This window comes from Hemicordylus capensis, chromosome 1, assembly GCF_027244095.1.
Source record: "Hemicordylus capensis ecotype Gifberg chromosome 1, rHemCap1.1.pri, whole genome shotgun sequence".
NCBI classification, from domain to species: Eukaryota; Metazoa; Chordata; class Lepidosauria; order Squamata; family Cordylidae; genus Hemicordylus; species Hemicordylus capensis.
This window is the reverse complement of record NC_069657.1, coordinates 149,812,617-149,837,462: the sequence shown is the minus strand read 5'-3', so window position 1 is coordinate 149,837,462 and position 24,846 is coordinate 149,812,617. Positions and strand designations below refer to the sequence as shown.

Sequence of the window (24,846 nt, the reverse complement as noted above, 5' to 3'; positions counted from 1 at the left end):
GAACATTATAGAAGTACATTTCCTATCTGTACCATGCATTAGAAAGGGCCTGTATCTGGGTTCAGTTTTTAAAATGAGCACAGGCACAGTCATTCACACAAACACATGTACGAGTGTACAGACATCTGTACACTCGTACAGCATAATGTCTGAATCGGGCTATAGTCTCTCAGAAATCCTGGAGGTTGTGTCTGGAGACACTGATGAATCTCCCACCAAGACAAGGTGTGCTCAGTTACGACGAATAATACCAGCTGGGACTGCAATAAAATAGGATTGAGGGATCATTGCATTCCCTTGTACTGTCTCTTTTTTATGGAAGTCCTTCGCCAGACTAAATCTCCTGGCTTCAGAGCTGCTGGGGATTGTGCCCTTTGTCATAGGCTCTCTTTTGGGAATCTTTGTAATGTTTATCTTGTGCCCAGAGGCTGGAAATCAGGCCACTTGGGAGTAATCTGAGAAGCAAAACCCCAGCTCCGCAGGGCTGAACCCATTAGCCAAGAGCATTGATCGATATGCCAACAGGGCAAGGTGGGGATCCAGAGACTTGGACAACAGGCACTTTACTGATTGGACTGCCCTTTCCGCTTTGCTGTTACTCTGAGGAAACTGTACACACTCTGACACCATGTGGAGATAACGAAAAACCTGGACACCATATTGACATAAAATGAATAGAAACTAACTTTTATTTCCCCTTTCTGTACCTTTCCCCTCTCCCTACACAGAGCCAACTAGTGGCCCTGAACTGTAACTATTAACACTGTGTTCATTTTAAAAGTGAAGTTGGATACAGGTCCCTGCAGTGCATAGTACAGATAGGAAGTGTACTACTGTACCTGTGTTCAACATAACTTGTGAATAATTGTACCTGTGTGCACTATACACTTCTGGTACAGGTGCTGAACATAGTGTGGATAGCTCTACAGTCTTGGGGCATTTCTGGATTGATTGCAACATTACAAATCCCATGTGATGGTGCCATGGTGACCTAGTTTTTTTTTAACCAGCTCTGTCTGCTAGGAAAGCTGAAACCGTTCTTAATCCAATGCAGATGTTGGCATGGGCTGCATGCCTTCATAATCCAAAAGTTATACCAATGAAATGTGCATTGTGTTGGGTGTCACCCAGCATATTGTTGTGAAGCTTCAGCTGATGCAGGAGAACATGGTTCCTTCCCATCTAATGGGGTGGCACATTGGAAGCACATATCACCAGTGCTCCAGCACTTTCCTGTTGCCTTGCAAGCATAGTGAAGCATTCTTGACCTGCTCTATAAAGCCCTACATTGCTTGGGACCACCTCTTTACTCCTGACTCATGATCTCTCTAATGCAGGCCTGCTTAACTTTGGATCCCCAGCTATTTTTGAACTACAACTCCTGTAATCCCCAGCCATAGTGACCAATAGCCAGGGATTATGGGAGTTGTAGGCTGTAGGGATGTGCATGAACCGGTTCGGTGTTCCATTCAAGGAATGCCGAACAGGTTCGGGAACCCCGTGTTGGAACCAGTTCGAACATGGGGGTGGGGGTGGCTTTAAGATGTGGGGAGGGTGCTCTTAGCTTCCCCACCGTGTTTCCCCCTCCGGTGCTGCTTTAAAAAATGGTGGCAAGGGGCAACTGTATACACTTTTGCTGCCCCTAGTCAATGTAAAACTGGGAGTTTTTAACTGGCATGGCTAATACTATCTGGCAGGGAGATTGTTGTAGAAGGCCTGGCAGAGATCATAAATGCTTCTCTGAGGGAGGGCAGGATGCCTCCTTGTCTTAAGGAGGCAATTATTAGACCATTTCTGAAGAAGCCCGTCTTTGATTCCTCAGAGTTGAGCAACTACTGGCCTGTCTCCAAGCTTCCATGGTTAGGCAAGGTCATTGAGAGGGTGGTGGCCTCCCAACTTGGATGAAAGTCTTGGATAAAACTGATTATTTAGACCTGTTTCAGACCGGCTTTCGGGTGGGCTATGGGGTGGAGACTGCCTTGGTCGGCCTGATGGATGATCTCTAATTGGGAATTGACAGAGGAAGTGTGACTCTGTTGGTCCTTTTGGACCTCTTGGAGGCTTTTGATACTATTGACCATAGTATCCTTCTGGAGCGTCTGAAGGGGTTGCAGGTGGGAGGCACCCAAATCTTTTTCTCCATGTCAAGTTCATCAGGAGAAGGCATAACCTCCCTGAAGGCAATGATGGGCTGGATGAGAGATAACAAGCTGAGGCTGAATCCAGATAAGATGGAGGTACTTATTTTGTGGGGTCGTAACTCGGGATATGATTTTGATCTGCCAGTTCTGGATGGAGTCACACTTCCCCCAAAGGGAACAGGTATGCAGTCTGGGGTGCTTCTGGACACAAAACTCTCCCTGGTGTCCCAGGTTGAGGCAGTGGCCAGAGGTGTTCTTTTATCAGCTTTGGCTAATACGCCAGCTACGTCCGTTTCTTGAGATAAATGACCTCAGAACAGTGGTACATCTGCTGGTCACCTCCAGACTTGATTATTGCAATGCGCTCTATGTGGGGCTGCCTTTGTACGTAGTCCAGAAACTGCATTTGGTCCAGAATGCGGCAGTCAGGTTGGTCTCTGGGTCATCTCGGAGAGACTATATTACTCCTATCTTAAAAGATCTACACTGGTTGCCGATATGTTTCTGGGCAAAATACAAGGTTTTGCTTATAATCTATAAAGCCCTAAACAGTTCGGGCCCTGGGTATTTAAGAGAAAGCCTTCTTCGCTATGAACCACACCGTCCAATAACAGGGGCTAATAAAGTTCAGCAGAGGACTGGTCCATGCAAAGCTATTTCAAACGAGACTTCTTAATCCTGGACATGCTAAAGTCAAAAGTGATGGTCTGAGATCTGTGCTTTCCCCTCCCATTTTGTTTGTTTCTATCTGGTTTACAGCAGCTTCTAGTCAAGGGGTTCAAGCAAGGAGCTCTCTGGCTATTTCAAGTGTGATGTGTCATGTTCGTGCCATGAGCCTTCCTACAGTAAGCTTTTTATCTTTTCAGACATGGATTGTCCTGGAGTGGTGGCTCAAGTGGGGAGCATCCTGTCTCCAGCTCCACCACTCCCAGGGTGCAAGAGAGAAGTTTTTGGTGTCAGCCTGGTTCACTTTAAGTGTCGCTTTAAGTGAGCTGACCTCTTCTCTCCGCAGGGAAGGGGAGCGTTGGCATTGCTTGCGGCAGATGCTGAACAAGAGGATGCTGAGGCCTTCGGAAGCTGTGCTGTATGCCCCTGCCATCAACGAGGTGGTGTCTGACCTGATAGTGCACTTACAGCATGAGAGGGAGAAGAGTCCTTGTGGGATGGTCGTTCAGGATGTTGCCAACCAGCTCTACCGATTTGCCCTGGAAGGTATTTGCAGACAGGAAGTGAGGGGAGGGTGGTATGGGAAGTGGTTCTGCTGAGTATATGTTTTGGATATATACTGCAGCTTCCGTGGGTGGGGTGGGGTGGGGGGGAATCCTGCCTTTACAGCTGCCTCAGATTATCTGTGTGGCAGCTCACTATGTAATTCTCGGCCAAGCAATGCTCACATACCTGGAAACCACCAGTCATTTTGTCCTCTCTCCAAATTACCTCTTTCCTTCTCTCCTGTTCCATCCCTTCTAGGCATTTCCTACATTCTCTTTGAGACCCGCATTGGCTGCCTGCAAAAGCAGATACCTGCCAAGACCCAGAACTTCATAAATTCTATTGGCCTTATGTTTAAGAACTTTGTTTTTGTTAATGTCTTGCCCAAGTGGACCCGGGAGCTGCTGCCTTTTTGGAATCGCTACCTGGAGAGCTGGGATACCATCTTTGCTTTTGGTAAGAACAGCACCTAGCCTACCAATGGTGTAAGGCTGTGAGGGAAGCCCTGTCCTGTATCCTGTCCTTTGAAGGCAGGGTCAGGCTTCCTCCGTACTGACACCCACTCTGTGCAATGTTCTCTCTGGTGAGCTGGGTCAGGCCACCACTGCTTCCACTGTTGGTCTCCTGTTAAAAGGTGAAAACTTGGCTGTTTCAGAAAGAGGGAGCCACATGGCCCGCTTTGGGGCAATCATGTGCTGCAATGGGAGCCACATGGCTCCTGGCAGCTAGCCTCTTTAAATCCCCCTCCCCTTAAACAAGGTGAACAGAGCGACCACTCCGTTAACCTTGGGGTTTTTTGTTTGTGTGTCGTCGCAGCATGCTTGACCCACTTGGGGGTCTTGGGGGTCTCTCCGGTCATGGGGGGCCTCTCCCCCCAAGTCTCTTCCGGACTTGGGGTTCTCTCTGGGATGCCCCGCACGCTTGCATGGGGCATCCTGGAACTTCTGGGGGCTGCGTGGCCCCCGATCCCCGCAGCCCCGGCCGGCTCCATGATGAGCCGGCAGCCGTGTGGGCGGCTGATCCAGCCACCCAGCTACGAGCGGCTGCTCGTCTGCAGGGAGAGCGGGCTAAGTCCGCTCTCCCCGCAGAACCCCGCCAGACACTTCACACGTGTCGTGTGAAGCGCCTCTATGTCAATTGCTTTTAGGTGTGCATTTTAAAACTTGGCTTTTACATTGCTGTGGGGGGGGGGTTGTTTTTTTTGGAGAGTTGTCATTTCATTGTGGAAGGTAGGTCTTTATTTGGGTTTGCAAGCCACTTTGGGTGCCATATGCATGGAAGAGAACGCTGCATATTAATGTTTTAAAATGAATATATGAACAGGGACAGGCATCAAACCTGCATACCTATCCCTTCCACTTGGCCTGTCCTGAGGGTGGAGGGCTTATAGAATATACTCCAATTTCTAGTTTTCCTATATTTGTGGGTAGCCAGCCTTGTTTCCCTTCTCCTACCAGCTTCCTGTTATGCAGGTATGACTTGATAGTAGTCAAAGGGAGGAAGACGGTCTCTGCCCTATGAACTGCAGTAGTTTTGGGAAGTCAGAGGGACAGGACTCTATATCACATGCCCAGCTACCAAGATTAGTTCATCCCTTATGACATATGAAGTTGCCATTGGTCCATCTAGCTCAGTGTTTACACTGACTGGCAGTGACTCTCCAGGGTTTTCAGACAGGGATCATTCCCAGCCCTATCTGGAAATGCCAGGGAATGAACTGGGGACCTTTTGCAAAGCATGTGCCACTGAACTTGAGCTCCTTCACATGTTAAACCCTAGCCAGATGATCTGGAGGCAGGGCAAACATGTGTCCTCCACCCACCCAAAGGGGTTCCTCTGCCTCTGTTTTCTTTCAAGATTTATCAGTCGTTCACCCAACTTCAACATGTGCAACCTTCCCTTCTGTTCTTCCTTTTCCCTCTGCATCCCTGTAGTTCTCTAGATTTGGTTCCTTGACCCCTAACTATGGCTCCCCCTCCCCAACTATGGCTTTCCCCCTAACTATGGCTCCTGCTATCTTGAAAGCATTACATCTGCTGGAGGGAGTGTGATGAAGTCAGGAAAGTTTAGTCCACCTCCATGAGCTGGAAAGATCTAACTGCTCCCACTAGGTTTGGCATCTGCATTCAAGGCATCTTCTGTGATCCTTCAATTCTCAGGAAGGAATCTGATTGATAAACGGGTGGAGGAAATCTCAGCTCAGTTGGAGAAAGAAGAAGGTCCTAAAGGTGCATACCTGACCTACCTGCTATCCAATGGGAAACTAACCATTGAGGAAGTGTCTGGCAGTGTGGCCGAGTTGCTCATGGCTGGCGTGGACACAGTATGTTCCTTCTTTCCTTGTGGGATGATGGCTGAAACCCTGATTTCATTGGCTTTGGCCAGGGGCAGTTAAGGTACTTATTGGCAAGAATCTTGTTCTGCAGTAGCAAGAGCATTGAGTAGCTCTTAGTTGTGGATATGAAGGATTTGGCTTCAGATCTCGGTGGTGTCAGATGTTCCCAGGGCCTTGGATCTGCAGAGGTGGCACACTGGACCATCCCCACTGAAAATGGAGACAATAATTAGGAGATCCTGTACTTCTATTATTTGGCCATGGGATATTGACATTTATTAGATGTTTGCCTGACTTTCCCTACAGCTCCTTGTCTGCTGTTTGCCTATATAGTCCACCTCATCCACACGGTTTTGCAGGCCAAAACATTCTCTTCCTTAACTGCAGTTGCCATTTTGCAAATTATATCACCAATAGCAGAAAGGGGAGGTTCTGCGACTCCACAGGACAGCTGGTGTGTCTCTTGCACTAGGGGTACAAGTTCCCTGCACTGGTATACTTGGATCAAGTGTTTCTCTTCTTGTGCACAATAAACATAGGGGACAGACTTGAGAAGAAAGGAAGGAGATAGTTGCTCTGTTTTAGGCTGCTTCCCCTCTTTGCTACCTCCTCATATGGGGGAGGGAAAAGAACCTTCCCAGTAGCACCTCACTAATTGCTCCAAACTGTTGAAATTTCTCCCTGAGGTTGCAATACTGTGCACACTTACATGGAAGTAAGAATGCAGCAAGACTTACTTCTGAGTATGCATGTGTAGGATTGTACTGTAAAACATTTTAAGGTAATCTGTTTTTTCTTGTTAAAGACCTGCAGGCCGAAATAATGGGGAATTGTATCCCTGAATGAGCTGCTTCAAATCACCTTCCTTCCCAGATCTGTCCCCCTAAAAAGGACATCCAGTCTTGGCTACCAAATGCATGTAATTCGAACTGTAGCGGTGGAGCCTGCCTCAGAACTTAAAATGAACAGAATACTTTTCTAAGGAATGCACTGTTGATCTGTGGAGTACTCTTCATCCAATTTAGTTTTAATAAACCCTTTTTAAAAAGCCTGTAAAATAGGAATGACTTTTTTAAAAGGCTGTAAAATAGGGATTTTAGGAACTATAAGATAGGATGCTTAAGTTAACTGTCATCCCAATCAGAGGTTATCCCTAAGCTTTAAGACTGCCCCACCCCCAAGACTGAAAAAGAATGGCAGAGGCGGGGAGAAACTCTGTTAATAGTTATCCTGTACTGTGAGCTCCTTTTTGAGATCTGGATCTGCCCATTGCCGGAGAAAGAATACTGAGCTAGCTATACCAGTAATGTAATTCAGAGTAGTTGTTTTTAATTTCTGACCCCATAAATCCCAACTGCTGTTTGAAACCCTTTTGTCATCAAAGGTTAGGGAATGTCCTGCACAGGCACACTAACAGTGAATAACAACATAGCAGTATAATTGTGCACATTTACAGCATAACGATGTCCCTGTACAAAGCAAGACCACCCCCCAAGGGAGCAAATGGGCACACTATTCACATATCAGGTGGCACAAATGCACAGAAACCCTGCACTTAATGCAAAGGCTGATGCAGGGCTGCGTTGCTCAGACCTGGCAGATTCTGAGCAACATGCAAGTGTGCAAAAATGTGCATGTTTGCAGATCAGTTGCAGGTATTACAATAGCATATGCACAAATGCCCCTTCAAAATAGGTGAGTTTGTCTGAGGAGAGTGAATGGAAAGTAGGTTTGTCTCTAGTGCGAGAGATAAAGAAGCCGTGACAAAATGGCTTTCTGGAGCTTTCCCACACAGGGCTTCTGCACACTGAAGCCTGGGGTGCGTTCATATGAGAGCAGGATTTAGCCAAAATTCTATACCGAGACAGCTCAGTACTGTTCATATATAGCAAGCAGAATTATTCAGGTTTTATCTTATTGATTTATTTTATTTATTTATTTTTGCATTTATATACCGCCTTCCGTTAAAAAGATAACCCCAAGGCGGTTACGAATGGAGCATAACTTGGAGTATCTGCATCCAAAAATAGTTGCACTTTCTAAAACGTTTTCCTGAGATACTCCATCATTCTTCAGAGTATGATTCTGATGTGTGGAGAGACCCCATGGAGAAAGAGGATCAAGATGAGATGGAAAGTGGCTTTGCTGAGTGTCTGCTGACTTCATAGTACTCCAGGCAGACTTGTTCCCTGTGTCCTGGAGTCAACTTCAGTTCATTCACTTCTTTCCCCCCTTTAATTTAAAAAATTCTTCTTTCCCGAAAAGCCTGGCTGATTCCTAAAAAAATTTTTATTTGCTGTGGGTTTTGCACAAAGCTGCCACATGTCTCTATAGCCACTACAAGTTTGTTTTTTCTTAACATAGAGATCAATGGAAAATCAGAAAATAAATCATAAGATGCAGTCTTGCACAAGATCAACAGGGCAGTTTTTAAAAAATGAAATAGCTTCCCTGTCTAAAAAAAATATTTAAAATAAATCAATTGACTGATTAGCTTCAAATTTAGTACACAATATCCTACTACCCTGGGCTACAACTGTGCCTGGTTTCAGAGCTCCATGGTCAGCCCTTTCCAACTCATTTTTTTTCAAAATTTCCATTGACCTTTACATTAAAAAACAAAACAAAAACCCACCTTGTAACTGGCAATAGAGACATGTGGCAGCCTGGCACAAGACACACAGCAAATTAATTTTCTTTAAAAATGAGTCACACTCTTATGCTGTTGTTTTTTAAATAGCAGAGGTTTTTTAAAAATGCAGGGTCTCCACCACACCTGTGCACATACCTGTTCCTTCTCTACCTGTGCACTTAAATAGGAAGAAGGAAGAAGGACACCCACCCCCTCTGCAACCCCATTGGCCAAAAATGGGCCAGAAGGATGGCAGGGAGAGCATGCAATATGAATAATCACTGCTTAGAAAAAACATAAGGAACCATAGCCAAACATCATAAGATATAAAATTATGAACATCCCCAGCTTTACTCCAAATTATGCCTGAAAATGTTTATTTCCATTTATTTCTGCTTTGACTACTCTCATCCTAAGTCATCCAATGTTAGACCACTTCCTCCCGCACTAAAGCTGGCAGTCTGGAAAGGCTCTAGTTCTCAGTTACTTTTAAATTTCATTCCTGCTTAATCATCTGTTTCTTTCCCTAGACATCCAACACACTGGCATGGACTCTCTACCATCTTTCCAAAGACACAGCGATTCAGGACGCATTGTTCCTAGAAGTTGTGGGTGTAGTACCCAAAGGTCAGATCCCCAAAGCTGAAGATCTCACCAGGATGCCCCTGTTAAAAGCTATCATCAAAGAAACATTGAGGTAGTTTGCCTTTTCTGTGTCAGGAGGGATGCCCTTGTAAAATCTTGGTCAGAACGAGGTTGTTATGGAATCTTCATCTGACCAATATGAGGGCAGGCTGGAAGCAAAGAATGTTGAATACTTCTTTAAAAAGAGCAGAGGGAGGGAAGGAGAATGTCAGGAGAGAAGAAGGGGCTGAGGAAAGAGTGAAGAGCACATCAGCAGACTAGCATCCCATGCTAAGAAATGGGAAGATAATAGTGGAGGAGATACAGCACTGTCTTGAGACAAATGTTAATACAAGCAAGAGTGTCCAATGGTAGCTTTATTTCAGATGCAGGGAAGAAATAATGAGAGTCAAAGACCCTCAGTCCTAACCTCTCCATATTTGAAATAAATAAATATATGCCGGCTTTATCTTGAGTTTGTTCCTCCAAGATCCATGACAAATTCTTGATATAAATCACCACTCTGTTTTCTTTCCCTTATCCCCGGAGGCTACATAACTTTGGCCAAGAAATTTACAGTCCAGTAAATTGGCATTGCTTGTCTTAATGTGAGTTTCTTGAAGGCAAATTATGTCTGCTTTTTCTTTTTTCAATTTCAAAAAGATTTTTTTCCTTTTAAACTGGCTATTCAGGCCATTAACATTAGCATTAAATATTTTAATTCACCCATGGTTCTAAGTAATTAATATTATCTTGACCTGACCTATTCTTTCTCTTTCTTTCTAAAAAGCCGAAGCTTGGTCCTGTTCCAAATCTTCAGATTAGTCCCCCTCTGGGGATTTATCTGGCACAGTTGAAGTTTTTGTCACATTTAGAGAAACCAGTAGGCACTTTGCATTTTGAGTCGTGTATATCTGTACCTTCCCTCGATCCATTAAAACTTCCAAACAAAAAGATACTGCCTACCTGTATTTAATCCCTCATTTCTGAAGAATGACTGTCAAAAATTTTAATTCCCGACGTTTTCTTAAAATATCGAAAGGAACATCTGGCAGAATTTCAATCTGTTTGCCTTCAAGTTTCAGCAGAGAATCTCTTTGTGCATGAAAGATTGCTTCCTTGGTCCTTTTATTTGCAAATTTTATCATTGTATCTCTTGGAAAGTTCTTTTCTTGAGCATACCTAGAGTTCACCCTATAGATCTCTCGGATATCAAGGGAGTCTTCCAGATCAAGATCCAAAAATTGCAGAAGAAGAGCTTCAATCTCCTTTTCCAAATTCTCCTTTCCTACCTCTTCGCCCACACCACAGAATTCTTACACAGTTTTCTCGATTATCAATTCCTTCTGGGTCTCTGCCATCATACCTAAAAGCTGATCATGGTCAACTCTTTTCTTTTCTACTACATCAAATCTGGATTTCGCTTCTGACTGAAAAGAGTCTAGTTTCTGCTCAATTTGCTGAGTAGTCTTCTCAGTGGCACTATATAATTCTGTGGCAAAGATTTCTCATAATTGGGAAAGGGAAATCATATCTCGAGAAACTTGTAAGCCATCTTTTTGGTTTTGACCTTTAGCACCTTCAGAGTCATCTCCATTATCATCTCCTTTCCCTGTCTTTTTCTTACCCATCCCATTTTCCTGGTATATGAAACAGGTACGCTTCTGTTCAAATATTTTCTCATTAAAGAGAGAAAAAACAAACAAAAAACCCAATAGTAAAAGCTAATTTTACTGGGAATTTACAGAAACAATACAAAAAATAATAACCATTACAATTATATTAAATTACGTTAAATTGCTACTATTCCAGTATCAGTATCAACCAAGTTAATCAAATGCAAATACTAAGAAAATCATGAATCTCTATAACTGTACTATTGAATAATAAGAAAGAAAGAAAAAAGTGTGTGTGTGTGTATTTATATTTATATTTGAAGGAACATTTATACAGGAATTCTACATTAATTTCCCTAATTTAATTAATTTTCCCCTAATTTCCCTAATTTTAAACACCAGGTTTCACAGGAGCTTTGATGCTGTTGGATAAGAATTCTCAGGAATTTCTCTATCCACTTTGTTTACAGTATTTGCAGAGAGCCTCAAATATGAAAAAGCTGTCTGGAGATAATACCAAATGTCATTCAATTATATGTAACATAAAACACAAAATAAGCATGGAATGAGATAGAATCAGAGACTAGGCACTAAGGATTTGACCTTCATTCCAAAGACCTTTCTTCAGCATTCAGCCCAGATGTTCAGTCCTCAAAAGGTAATCTTCAGACTCCCCCTCGTGACAAGGCTATTCCAGCCATTGGAAAAAAATCCAGATATTCAGAAGCATTCAGGAATATAGAATCCTCAAAAAAGAGTGATCTTCAGACTCCCTCTTAGAAATATAAATAATAAATAAATGACTTTTCTTTACTGCCTTGGAATGTGCCTATTTATCACTGTAATGCCCTTTCAGATGTTGGTGTGGTGTTGCAATGGATGGGAGTATTCCAAAGCAATTAAGAAAAAATATTTGTTTTATAATTATTATAGTTAAGTGAGAGAGAAGATATGGAAACTAGGGGTGTGTGCAGAACGCAATCTGTGAGTCGATCCAAATTTGGTTCATGAATTCCGCAAACCAGTTCAACCCAGTTTGGCCTGACTGCGAACTGGTCCAGCAATTTGAGGGCTGGTGAGGGCCATGTGGGGGGTGGGGTGGGGTGGGGGGCCTTGGCAAGCAGCACCTTTAAAAGGAAATAAGTACATCCTTACCAAGCAGCCCACGTATGGCCAGGTGAGTGCCACCGCTCCACCGCTGCTAGGGGGAGCACTGCCACAGCAGGAAGCTGCCTGGAGTGGTGGTAATGCTGGTAAGGACATGCTTGTTTTCCCCCACCCCAGTGCACCACCCGCACCAGCCCTCAAACCATCAGACAGGTTCACAGTTGGGCCAAACAGGTTCGCGGAACTGCAGGTCAGACCGATCTGTGGACTGCGGTCTGTGCACACCCCTAATAGAAACAGAGACACTAATTGTTTATTATAGTGGATTGTGGGTCGTGGAAAATTCCTTTCCTGACTCAGGCCAGGTTACTGGATTATCTCCTTGACCAGTCTAAACCAGTTCTGCAACAGAGGGAGACTTTAGTGCCGAGTCATCCCTGTCCTGTGCTCTGAGATGCAGACTGGCTGGTTTTTTTTGTGTTTTTTTAACCCTTTAACTTTTCAAAACCCAGAAAGAAAAAGAAAATATTCTGGTAGGGTAAATCTCGCTGCCACCAAGCCACCTCTATAGAAAGTCTTTCCCAACAGGGTTTGGGGTGACTAGCAATCCCTATTTCACTTTGCTTCCCCTTGCCAGTAGGCAGGAATAAAACTAGTGGTTCTCCCCAGGCATCTGTCTGCATGTGCAGTTAATTGTGAATTTAGCCACGCTCCTTTGAGATGCATTTTACATCAGAAAAATTCCCCTTCTGCCTCCCCCCTTTTCTCTTGCGGGGTTAATAACCACCCTTGGAGGCTGTAAATGGTAAAAAAACAAGGGGGGGAAACTTTTATTCACTTACAACAAACTGTTTCCGCCTGAGGCTTTTAGATTTTTAGAAACATTTCAAAAATAATTAGTTGGTTACAATAATACTTCAAAAGCGCCTCGATAATGCAGGGGTGGCACACTTTAAAATTTACTTAGTTGCAAATAACAGATATTTAGGAAACGCAAAGCACCCACACAGATCAAAATAAATTTCCTGACGCAAAGTCTGACTACACAAACTGTTCCCTAAGCTGGGTTCCTGAACCCACAAAGTCCTGGCTTCCCCTTTCCTTGACTCACCAAACTCCTAATGAGAATCAAGCCATGAGGCATCCAACCTCATGAGAGTCTGCACTCTCTGCTCCTACTTTCTTTCTTATTCCCAGAATCCGCGCCCCCTGCAGCTCTCATGCCCCACCCACCTGTTGGACTGATTGGTTGAACCCTGTAGGTCGCCAGCCTGTCAGTCAAGACAGGGGTTCACTTCCTGTTAACTCTTTAGAGGGAGGGGGAGACTGGTCACTACATTTATAAAGTTTCAGGATTTCATAAGAACAGCCCTGCTGGATCAGGCCCCAGGCCTATCTAGTCTAGCATCCTGCTTCACACAGTGGCCACCAGATGCCTCTGGGGAACCCACAGGCAAGAGGTGAGGGCATGCCCCCTATCCTGCCATTGCTCCCCTGCAACTGGTATTGAGAGGCATAATGCCTCTGAGGCTGGAGGTGGCCCGCAAACACCAGACTAGTAACCATTGATAGACCTGTCCTCCATCAATTTGTCTAAGCCTCTTTTGAAGCCATCCAAGCTGGTGGCCATCACCATCCCATGGCAAGGAATTCCATAGATTAATTGTGTGCTGTGTGAAAAAGTACTTCCTCTTGTCAGTTCTAAATTTCCAGACCTTCAGTTTCATGGGATGACCCCTGGTTCTAGTGTTGTGAGAAAGGGAGAAAAATTTCTCTCTGTCCACTCTCTCCATTCAATGCATAATTGTATACATCTCTATCATGTCTCCCCTTAGTCTAAACATAACCATGTACACCACTCCGAGCCACTTGGAGGAAAAGCAGGATATAAATGTAATCAATAAATAAATAGTTGCCACATTTCCAAAGTAAAGAGCCCCAGATGCTGTACCCTAGCCTCATAAGGAAGGTGCTCCAGGCCCCTGATAATCTTGATTGCCCTCTGCTGCACCCTTTCAATTTCTACAATACCCTTCTTAAGTTATGGTGACCAGAACCTGTACACAGTACTTTAAATGTGGCCACACCATATATTTGTATAAGGGCATTATAATATTAGCATTTGTATTTTCAATCCCTATCCTAATGATCCCTAGCATTGAATTAGCTGTTTTTTGGCCACTGCTATGCACTGTTGACACTTTCAGTGAGCTGTCCAACAAAACTCCAAGATCTCTCTCCTGGTCAGTCACTGACAGCTCAGATCCCATCAGCGTATATATGAAGTTGGGGTGTTTTGCCCCAATATGAACATAGCATAAGAACAGCCCTGCTGGATCAGGTTCAAGGCCTTTCGGGCCAGATCACCTTTATCCACATGCCTGTTGACACTCTCAAAGAACTCCAGAAGGTTAGTGAGTCAATCCTTGCCTTTGGAGAAGCCATGCTGGATCTCCTTCAGCAAGGCCTGTTCTTCTATTTGTTTAACAATTTTGTCCTTAAGAATGCTTTCCACCAATTTTCCTGGAACAGGCATTAAGCTAACTGGCCTATAATTTCCCAGATCCCCCCTGGATCCCTTTTTGAAAATCAAAGTTACATTCACTACTTTCCAGTCTTCTGGGACAGAGCCTGATTGTAGGGACAAGTTACATAGTATTGCTAGGAGATCATCAATTTAACATTTGAGTTCCTTCAGAATTCTTGGGTGGATGCCATCTGGCGCTGGCGATTTATTAATTTTTAGTTTTTCAAGACAGTTTAGAACATGTTCCCTCACCTCAAATTGGCCCAGTTCTTCAGCTTACAAGCCTGAGAAGCTCAGTTCCGGAGAAGGTATATGCTCAGAATCCCCTGCCATGAAGACAGATGCAAAGAACTCATTCAATTTCTCTGCATTCTCCTTATCCTCCTTAATAATCCCTTTCACACCCTCATCATCTAAGTGTCCAACCACCTCCCTGGCAGGTTTTCTGCTTCTGATGTATGTAAAGAAGGTTTTGTTATCCCCCTTGACACTTGTAGCTATATGCTCCTCAAACTCTCTTTTTGCATCCCTTATTGTCTATGCATTTCTTTTGCCAGAGTTTATGTTCCTTCCTGTTCTCTTCATCTGGGCAGGACTTCCACTTTCTGAAGGAAGTCTTCTTCCCCTTTATAGCTTCCCTGACTCTACTTGTAAGCTATGCTGGCGTCGTCCTGAACTTGGTGGTACCTTTCCTCCTTTTTGGTATACATTCCAACTGAGCTTCTATTGTGTTTTTAAATAGGTTCCATGCTTTCTGGAGTGATTCAGCCCTCCTGACTTTCCATTTCATCTTCCTTCTTACCAGTCTCCTCATTTTTGAGACGTTTCCTCTTCTGAAGTCCAACACATCTGTGCCGGACTTCCTTGAGAATTCTTTACTCACATATATGCTGAACTGGATCACTCTATGGTCACTGTTCCCCAATGGTTCTGCAACTCTGACATCTTGCACCAAGTCCTGTGTGCCACTCAGGGCTAAGTCCAAGATTGCCATCTCTCTGGTCAGCTCCACGACTAACTGTTCTAAGGCACACACAGTCATTTAGCATTTCTAGAAATCTGGCCTCTCTCTCATGACTTGAATTTGAATTTACCCAGTCTATGTGTGGGTAGTTGAAGTAACCCATTATTACTGCCCTTTCTCTCTTTGACGCCTCTCTTATTTGTTTCTCCAACTCCAGGTCACTCTCAACATTTTGGTCTGGAGGGCAACAGCACATCCCTAAAAATACATTTCCTTTTGGTCCTCGTATTGTTACCCATAATGATGCTGTGGAGGACTCTGGTCTACCTAGGTTTTCTAGCTTATTGGAATCTATCCCTTCTTTAATATACAGTGCTACTCCTCCCCCAGTCCTCCCATCCCTGTCCCTTCTGTATATATCCAAGAATAACAGTGCCCCACTGGTTCTCACCATTCCACCAGGTTTCTGTTACACCTGCTATATCGATGTTTTCATGAGTAACCAAGCACTTCAGTTCACCCATCTTTGCTTGGAGGCTTCTGGTATATAGACCTCTATACGCCGAGTCCCTCATCTAGTGTTGTCACGTGCTATCTCCCTTACCATCATTTGACCTTTTTAGCCAGCTGTCATGTGTTTCCTTCTGGTCAACTCCTGGCTCTACTCTGCCTCCTTCTGATTTTACCCAAAACGTGTGCACCCTCGCACCTGAGGGGATTTTGCTTACTGAACCAGATAACACCCAGTTCCTGTCAGCAACCCCCCAGGCACCATTTTAAAAGCTGCTCTGTGACCTTTTTAATTTTAAGCTCCAGCAGTCTGGCTCCATCTTGGTTCAAGTGCTGCCCGTCCCTTTTGTACAGCCTTTGCTTGCCCCAGAATGTATCCCAGTGCCTAACAAATCTAAAGCTCTCCTCCTAGCATGACCATCTCATCCACGCATTGAGGCCCCTCCGTTCTGCCTGTCTCACTGACCCTGCATGTGGAACATGTAGCACCTCAGAAAACACTATCCTGGGGGTCCTGGACTTCAGTATAATACCTAGCAGCCTATATTTGGCCTCCAGGACCTCCCTGGAGGAGGTCCTGCCAATATGCCAACAGGTATGCCAACATGCACCACAACAGCTGACTCCTCCCCAGCATTGCCTAACAGCCTGTCGCGATCCAGCATGATGTCCGCAACCTTCGCACCAGGCAGGGAAGTCAACGTGAGGTCTACACATGGCTCACAGACCCATCTCTCTATGCCCCTAACAACTGAATCACCCATTACTAGCAGGCCCCCACCTCCTGGAGGAGTACCCTCTGTGTGTGAGGATATGGGTGCATCACCAAAGAAAGGGGTCCCTGCTAAGGGAGTGTTTCCCTCTTCCCCAGACTGATGTCCTCCATTCCTGAGACCTTCACTCTCCAGGACAGCAAAAGCGCTGTCAGGCTGGGAGTGAGATGCCTCTATCACATCTCCGTGGGTTTCACCCAAATACCTCTCTGCCTCTTTGAGATTCTCCAGTGCAGCCACCTTGGCTTTGAGGGAATGAACTTGTTCCCTGAAAGCCAGGAGCTCTTTGCACCAATCACACACCCAGGACTTCTGCCCCTCAGGCAGTCATACATGCAGCACTCTGTGCAATACATTGGGAAGCACCCCCTCCCCTGCTGGCATTCTACCTTCATAACTGGTTTGATTGGCTATTTAGAATATATATGTCTGTGTATAAAGGGCTTGTTCATTTGAAGCTATGTACTGGGTACAGTTATCAACTAATTAAAGGTTTTAAGCTTAGTCCTGTTTGTTGTTAACAACACTGGGATTCTTGGTTAATAATAAGCCTGTTTAAGAAGATGGAATGGAATAATCCATCAGGAATAATTCACAGAGTAGGAAGTATCCCAACAGATTTGTGACCTTCTTGAGCTTTTGGATGTTAAAACAGGAATACAAATCCTCTTGGCCATCATTGGACAGTGTGAATTGATATTATTTCCTCAGAAGAACTCAGAAGTTCATATGTTTGACAATGCTTTTCTGAGATCCTGATGAAGCCTAGGGATGGAGAACTTGGCAGTAAAGCCCATTCCAGTGACATGGGAGAAGGTAGACGCACAGTGTCTATGTTAATGAATGGTGGACCTTAAGTAATGACTGCCATGAAGCTGAGCAAGCTGCTGCAATGAATGAAGCACCAGCTTGGAGAGGAGAGCTGGTCTTGTGGAAGCAAGCATGACTTGTCCCCATAGCTAAGCAGGGTCTGCCCTGGTTGCATATGAATGGGAGACTAGAAATGTGAGCACTGTCAGATATTCCTCTCAGGGGACAGAGCCACTCTGGGAAGAGCAGAAGGTTTCAAGTTCCCTCCCTGGCTTCTCCAAGATAGGGCTGAGAGAGATTCCTGCCTGCAACCTTGGAGAAGCTGCTGCCAGTCTGTGAAGACAATACGGAGCTAGATAGACCAATGGTCTGACTCAGTATATGGCAGTTTCCTATGTTCCTATGAAGATGGGTGGTTGCATTGCTTAGAGGTCATTTGACTTAGGAGAGTTAGAAAATGCTCCCTATGACCTGCCACAAGTGTTTGAGTCTCTCTGGAGTCCATTTGCTCTGTAGCCCTATGTATGGGAACAGTTTGAGAATACTTTGAGTTGGACAACAGAATCATTAACTTCTAAGATACTCTGAGCCTATGATTTGTAAGGTGAAGAGCTGTCTACTGTGAGGAATCAGCTCGTTCTGTCTTTCTTGTGTTAGGCTGTACCCTGTGGTGCCTTTAAACTCCCGAGTGGCTGTGGAGGATGTTGTCCTGGAGGGTTACCATTTCCCCAAAGGGGTAAGCCAATTTTTCTTTATTTAGCTTGTATTTTGTTGAGAATCTTCAAGTCTTATTCTTGTTCAGGAACATTTGGCCAGCCATCTAAGCTGTTGCAGGCAAATTTGTGAATGGTCTATCAGCATATTGTGATGGAAGTTTGTTTCAAATATTTTAACACATGGCAAGAATCCAGAGCCCAGCTGAGATGACGTCTCCTTGGCTGGTCAAGAGCTATTGTCCATCTGAATAACCAACAGCAAGGTTGAGCTACCGTGAAACACATTAGCCTTGACCACTGATTCACTCAGTGACCTTTGACCACTCTTGCTATCTGTGAAATGGGAATAACGAGGCATTTACAAATACACTTGCCAGCTCATCAATGGTGAGTGCCCCCAGCACCACACAGATCTCCTCATCAGAGGTCTCATTTCCACTGTCATTTTTGAGGAGTTAAGGTAAGAAACAGCAAGAATCATTTCTGAGCTGTAAGAGAAGGCGGGATTGGTAATGACTATAAATAATGGCTAGCTAGTGAGCCAAGCCTAAATTTGTGGATCCCTGGGAATAATGGTGTCATTTCTCAAAATTGTTAGGATGAGTAAACATTGTAGCCCTGTCCAGACATTGGTGTATGCGTGTATAGTATGTCTACACATGTACATGTGTTTGTTTATTTTAAAAGTGAACTTGGGTATAGGCCCTTTCAAATATAGAATACAGCTAGGAAGTTAGTTACTCTACATGTGTTGCACATAATGTCTGAATAACTGCACACGCATTCAGATCTGTATGTGCCTTGAGCCTAGCTTATGGATAGGGCTTGTAAAACAATCTATACATTTATCTTGTTGACTCTGTGCTATTATTATTATGCCCTCTGTGTGCATGATGTTATACAGATATGAGAAAATGAGTCCGTGTTCTATGGGGCTCACAATCTAAAATTGATACAAGGGAAATGGAGGAAGGGGTCAGAAGTAGGGATGGGGATGAATTGAGAAAGAATGAGCATTTATTTCATTTACACATTCTTAGGCTTAGTTACAATGGAGACAGGGGTGTAACTATAATAGGGCAAAGGGAGACAGTTGTCTGGGGGTCCACTGCCTTGTGGGGGGCCCCAGAGGCAAGTCACATGACTGACTCCCCCAGTTAAGACCTGGAGCTACCAGAACAGCATGTCTTTCTCTAGTACCATTAAATGACTTGCATCTTCCATAAATATATAAATTTTACTCTGCTTTTTGTTACCACTATTCAGCCTCATTTAAGATTTCTTTACTTCATGAGCTGAGCTTCAGTGAGGGTGAGGCCCATTTTAAAATCTTGTCTCTGGGCCCACTCCAACCTTGCTATGCCCCTGAAAGTAGAACCAGGTAGTTGAGCCAGAAGCTTACAGAAAAGGTTGGTTTTTACAAGGCATTTAAAGGAAGTGAGAGGTGGCATCGAATTAAATGATTAATGCACATTTAATTACTATCATTGTGAAGGCCATTTGATGTTCTAAAATCATAATAGCTCTGAAAGGATGAGTGTGATCTTTTCTTGAAAGCAGGGTGGACTGAATCTCCAGCTTCATGCTTAGGATAAGCTTGACTTCTGACTGGCAGATAAATAATATAATTATTCAGTAGTTTTCTTGTTTTCCACTTGAAACACTCAGTCTTGGCCCCTAATTTATGCCTACAGTGCTGAGCTGATTCTGGCAAGGGCTATTTCCTTATGTAATACAAGTAAACTTGGCTTCACTTCTGCAAGTTTAAGTGCAAATTCCTGGAAGCAATTGAAAAAATCCCCACAAAGCTTGTAAAAGCATGTTGAAGGAGCTGCAGAACTTCCACGGTCCAGTACTCTGCCTCTTGGGTGGTTTTGCTTGCATTGTGCAGGAGTGCTGGTCTCTCTTATATGGCAAAAGTTGTGCTCCATCTTCTGCCTATTCGATGTCAAAGTGTTGAATGACCAAATTCTTCCAGTAAAGTGTGTCTTGGCTTACATATGTACCAAATTTCAAGGTCAGGGTTTCTTAACCTTGGGCCCCCAGATGTTGTTGGACTACAACTCCCATCATCCTCAGCCACAAAGGCCATGTCTGGGGATGATGGAAGTTGTAGTCCAACAACATCTGGGGGCCCAAGGTTAAGAAACCCTGGTTTAGGTTATGCAGAAATAGCATAGCTCTCTGGGGAGTAGTATTGTTAATTAAGCACTGGGCATGATGGTGCAGAGTGAAGAGACCAATCCCTGCTCCAGGGAGCTCACAATCCAAAAGAGGTACGACAGCTGGGTAGGACAGTGCCATCCAGCCCAGCTCCTCTCTCCCAGATGATCACTTCCTCCCACTCCTACCTTGCTTTTCCCCTCTCACACGATCACAAAAGCGGAGCGTGCACAGCTCCTGAACTAGGATAGGACGTTTGTCCTACCTTAACAATAATCGTGTGGATGAGTCTACTCTTTTTCTAGAGCCCCGTTCAGGTGTTATGAAAGCGGGGATGCACAACGGTGCCCAGCTACAGCGTCCCCAAGAGCATGCGGGCAAGCCCTGCCGCCACCACAGTGATGCTTGTTAACGCCTCTCGCACCCTGCTCTCCACAGTGATCAAGTTGTCTAAAGAGGAGCCTAGCATTCTAATTGTGTCTTCAGACAGCCATTGTAATTGTGGAGAGCCAGAAGGTGGAGTGAAAGAATGCATCTGTGGCGGGGGTAGGCACACTCATGGACAGTGGACTCAGATACTGCATCTTTGAGCAGCGCACTTAAACAGGGCCTAGGTGTTTCTAGTAAACTAGAGTCTCATCCAGATGTTTTTTTAAAAAATACTCTAGGCTCACACTACAGCACTGAAAGTGGGGAGAATATCCCGCCCTGGCACTGTCACTCACCCCTCCAGTGCCCTACTCATGATTATGGCACGATTTGTCTGGAAAGGGAAGCGCCCTAAGTGTGATGGCCAGCAATTCCGTGAGCGGCAGCCCAGATTGCCTGAGGCTGCCACTCATGGAAGCGCTGAACATCACGGTTACGGCACTTCCCTTTTCAGACATACCACGCCATGAGTGGGGAGCTGAAGGGGGTTAGTGATAGCGCTCCTTCCTTCCTGCTTTCAGTGCCATAAGCATGAGTGGGGAGCATTTTTCTAAAACATCTGAATGAGGTTTAGGTGTCTAAAGGTTTGCACTAAAAAAAACCCTGCAATCAAAAAGTGCAAATACTGCAGCTTCAATAAACCATGCAAATATGCATAGTTACTAGGGATGTGCATGGAACCGGGCAGGGGTAGTACAAAGGTGGGGGAGAGTGCACTTACCCCTCCCGGCACTCCATTTTTAAAAAGTCCATTGGGGTACCTCCTTGCCGCCCCGTTGCCCCCTTTACCGGAAGTAAGCAGAAGTATCTGATGCACCTGTGCGCCCACCTTCTAACTGGCAAAACCATCCACCATTTGAACCTGTTCAGAGGCCCATTAAGGTTCTCCGAACCAGTTTCGTGCACATTCCTAATAGTTACCCAATTCTCCCAGCTTTATCTATATATCTAGATATAAAAAAGAATTGGTGTGATGGAAAAGGAGAATAGAATAGGGCTCTGAGGGTGGTACGTTTGCAGAAGTCAGGGAATGGGATGAGGGAACCTAAAGATGTACAAACAGTCTAGTGCGTGAGAACCTCTGGTTGTTGGTTTTTTCAGCGCATTTCTTTGCAACTATGAGGGCTAATAGCTTGCTTTTGTTAACCCCCCCCCCCAAAAAGAGGCAAGGTTCACAGGATTCTAGAGGTGTCCCAGGTTTGGTACCAGATCTTGCAAACTGTAGGCATGCAGGTTTCAATACTCAGCCATCCTTTCCGGAAGTTACCTGGCTGATGGGTTGCCTTGCTTTGTGTTTTGCTCTGCTCTGTCTCCAGACACTGTTCACCTTCTGTCACTTCATCCTCTCTCGTGATGAGACCAGCTTCCCAGAGCCCAACAAGTTTGTGCCACAGCGTTGGTTGCGAAAAGAGCGTGCCTCAAGCCACCACCCCTTCAGTTCCATCCCCTTTGGCTATGGGGTCCGTGGCTGCGTGGGACACCGCATCGCTGAACTCGAGATGCATCTGGCTCTTGCCAGGGTGAGTATTGCAGGACGGGGAATTTTGCCACAAAATCCATTCACCTTATCCATCAAGCTGCAAAAGGAATTTGTTATGGGCTTTACTACTACAAATATATGTATACCGCTATTCAACAGAAGTTCTTAAAGCAGCTTACATAGAAATATAAGTAAAAGATGGCTCCCTGTCCCAAGGGGCTCAAAATAAAAAATAAAAAGAAACAAAGTAGACACCAACAACCACCACTGGAGGGATGCTGTGCTGGGGTTGGATAGGGCCAGTTGCTCTCCCTCTGCTAAATGTAAGAGAATCACCACTTTAAAGGTTGCTTCTTTGCTCAGTTAGCAGGGGGTAACTAGTGTTTTCCAGTACCCAAAACCTGCAGATGTCCCCATATCCACCGCAAGCTACCCACAACTTCTGAACATTGTCCATCTGCCCTTTTACTCCTCTCAGTTCTCTATGCATTCACTACGGGCAACTTTACCCACTGGCATCTTTTCAAGGTTGAACACCCACTTATGTGTACACTCTCTATCACACGGAATTGTCAGTGCCTCTGTATTGATTTGTGCATGATTTTTGGCAGGTGATATTGTTGATTCTGCACGCAAAGACTTATGGCTGCAAATGGTGAATCAATTTGATATTTATGGTATTGGTATTGTCAGATGAGTCATTTTTAATTATCTATGTGCTTGTTCCAAATAATGTGCACTTTATGCTGTATCCCTGCTGCTTGCTGTTCTTGTTAATTCACTGAAGCGTTGTGTTCGCTTACTGCAGCATTGTGCTTTGGTTGCCATGGACATCTTAATTCCCCAGAAACCATTTCACAATGGCCTCCTTCTGACCTGGCGTTCTGTAATTGCTGCCAAACCTGATTCAACCTTCCTTCTACAGATCATCCAGAAATATGAAGTACGACCCAGCCGCCAAGGAGATGACGTGAAACCTTTGGCCCGCATAGTCCTGGTGCCTGAAAGACCCATCAACCTTCAGTTCCTTGACAGACAGGCAGACATTTCTTCATGAGCCTTTAGACAGACTGTACAAAAAAACTCCCTCCCACAGTGAAATGTTGCCTGGATATCTGCCTTTGGAAATGCCACCTTTTCAGCTCAGTGACTTTCTTCAGTGGCAGTATCTCTTCATGGATGGTTTAAGAAAAATCCTGCAAGCTGCAGGGCAAGTTACTAGAGCAAGTAGCAAGCACATTTTATATGAACAACCATATGATAAATTATATACTTGGCACTTTTGATTTTATCTTTAGACTCACTTTGCACCCCCTCACACACATACACACACACCGAACATTTATCAGACATCCACTCACTGGTCCCATCTTTTTAGGTCCCACCTTTTCAGCATATTTACTGCATTTTATGTTCAAGTCCTGTTGGTTTAGTGGGTGGTAGTGGACTTCAAGATCCTGATGGAAAGGTTGGATTCACACTGGGTATTAAAGATGCTGTGAAATTCCACCTGTTACCTGGGCCAGAACTCTGGGTGCTGACTAAGAAACTTTTAAGAATGGAACCAAGGAGCAAATAAAGATTCCATAAGTAGAGTGATTGCCTCTGTTGTACTTCAGGCCTCTAGTCTACCAGAATAATAAAGTCATCCTATGGGGACAGCTCAGTCCTAGAATTAAACACTTCTTAAGATGTCATTCTCTCAACGCTTGTTCTGTGTACAGTAATCCCTCAGCCTTGTATCTGAGGCGGAGGGAAGTAGAGACAAAACTCTACTAGAATTCCATAATGAATGTACGTATCACAGGTACTCAATTTATTCTAATGTACTGGTCTCAAGGCGAGTGGGGATATAACTGCTCTATAAATCTGTCCATGAGTAGACCAGCCAGCCTTCATTTCTAAGGGGCAAAATTGAAAGTAGCTACAAATAGTTATTCTTGTTTCAGTGAATATGCATTGCCCAGACGAGTCCAAATTTAGCCTACAATAGGTCCTTTACAGGGATCCATTTCTAAATTGGGTTATGCCCTGGCATTCATTTTCTAGTCAGGTTGCCCGTACATATACAGAGAAGCATCTTCAGACTGGCATTGGCAGAACCTTTGCTCCGTGGATTCCGTGCTGCATTTCCTGCCAAGAGGTCAGAAAGAGAAGGCTGATTTCTGACTCTGAATTCATGCCTTTTGCTATTAATCTTCCGTAGTCATATCTGTTTGCATGCTGACTGGGCAAAGAGGCACTTTTCAAGTGGCAGTGGTCTTACATTTAACATGGGGAGAACAACTGTCCCTATTTGTTCCAGCATAGTGTCTTTTCTGGTATCTTAAAAAATAAAATAAAATTGTGAGCCCCTATGGAACAAGGAACCATTTTTTACCCCATTTCCCTGCTATGTGAACTACTTTGTGCACTTTTTGTTGAAAAGCTGTCCGTATATATTATATACTTTCTTACTCTGCTAGGGCAAGAATGGAAAATACTATTTTGTTCTCTCTCTCTCTCTCAAAATTTATTTGACTGCAATTCTGTGTTCTTTGCATTTTGTTAATAAATCTAAGTGCTCAGTTAACAAACCTGTGTGTTCTGATCTAGTGGTGGTTTCACTAAGCTCGCCTCATGTCATATTAAAACCTTTGTCTTCTCAGCCTAGTTCCTGAGAATGTGTATGCTACTCTGTTGGGAAAACTGGTTGTTTAGCGAACAGCAGAAGACGTTTCACACAGTATACAGCCAGATCACTTCCCCTACAGCAGTGGTTCTTAACATAGGATCTGCCAGATGTTGCTGCCACATGCCGGAGGATG

The 24,846-nt window shown here is 44.4% G+C and overlaps 1 protein-coding gene across 2 annotated transcripts in view; it reads left to right on the top strand.

The window, feature by feature from the left end:
* The window catches only part of LOC128340098 (sterol 26-hydroxylase, mitochondrial-like), a 32,915-nt gene extending 8,300 nt beyond the window's left edge, over positions 1-24,615 (top strand). For both annotated transcript variants that reach the window (XM_053284858.1, XM_053284857.1), the window contains 7 exons: positions 3,154-3,353; positions 3,612-3,809; positions 5,513-5,676; positions 8,851-9,017; positions 17,909-17,987; positions 21,876-22,079; positions 22,965-24,615. In XM_053284858.1, the coding sequence (XP_053140833.1) occupies positions 3,154-3,353; positions 3,612-3,809; positions 5,513-5,676; positions 8,851-9,017; positions 17,909-17,987; positions 21,876-22,079; positions 22,965-23,096 (1,144 nt within the window). In that variant the 3' untranslated portion in view covers positions 23,097-24,615. The remainder of the gene's footprint in view (positions 1-3,153; positions 3,354-3,611; positions 3,810-5,512; positions 5,677-8,850; positions 9,018-17,908; positions 17,988-21,875; positions 22,080-22,964) is intronic.
* Positions 24,616-24,846: the final 231 nt, after the last annotated feature.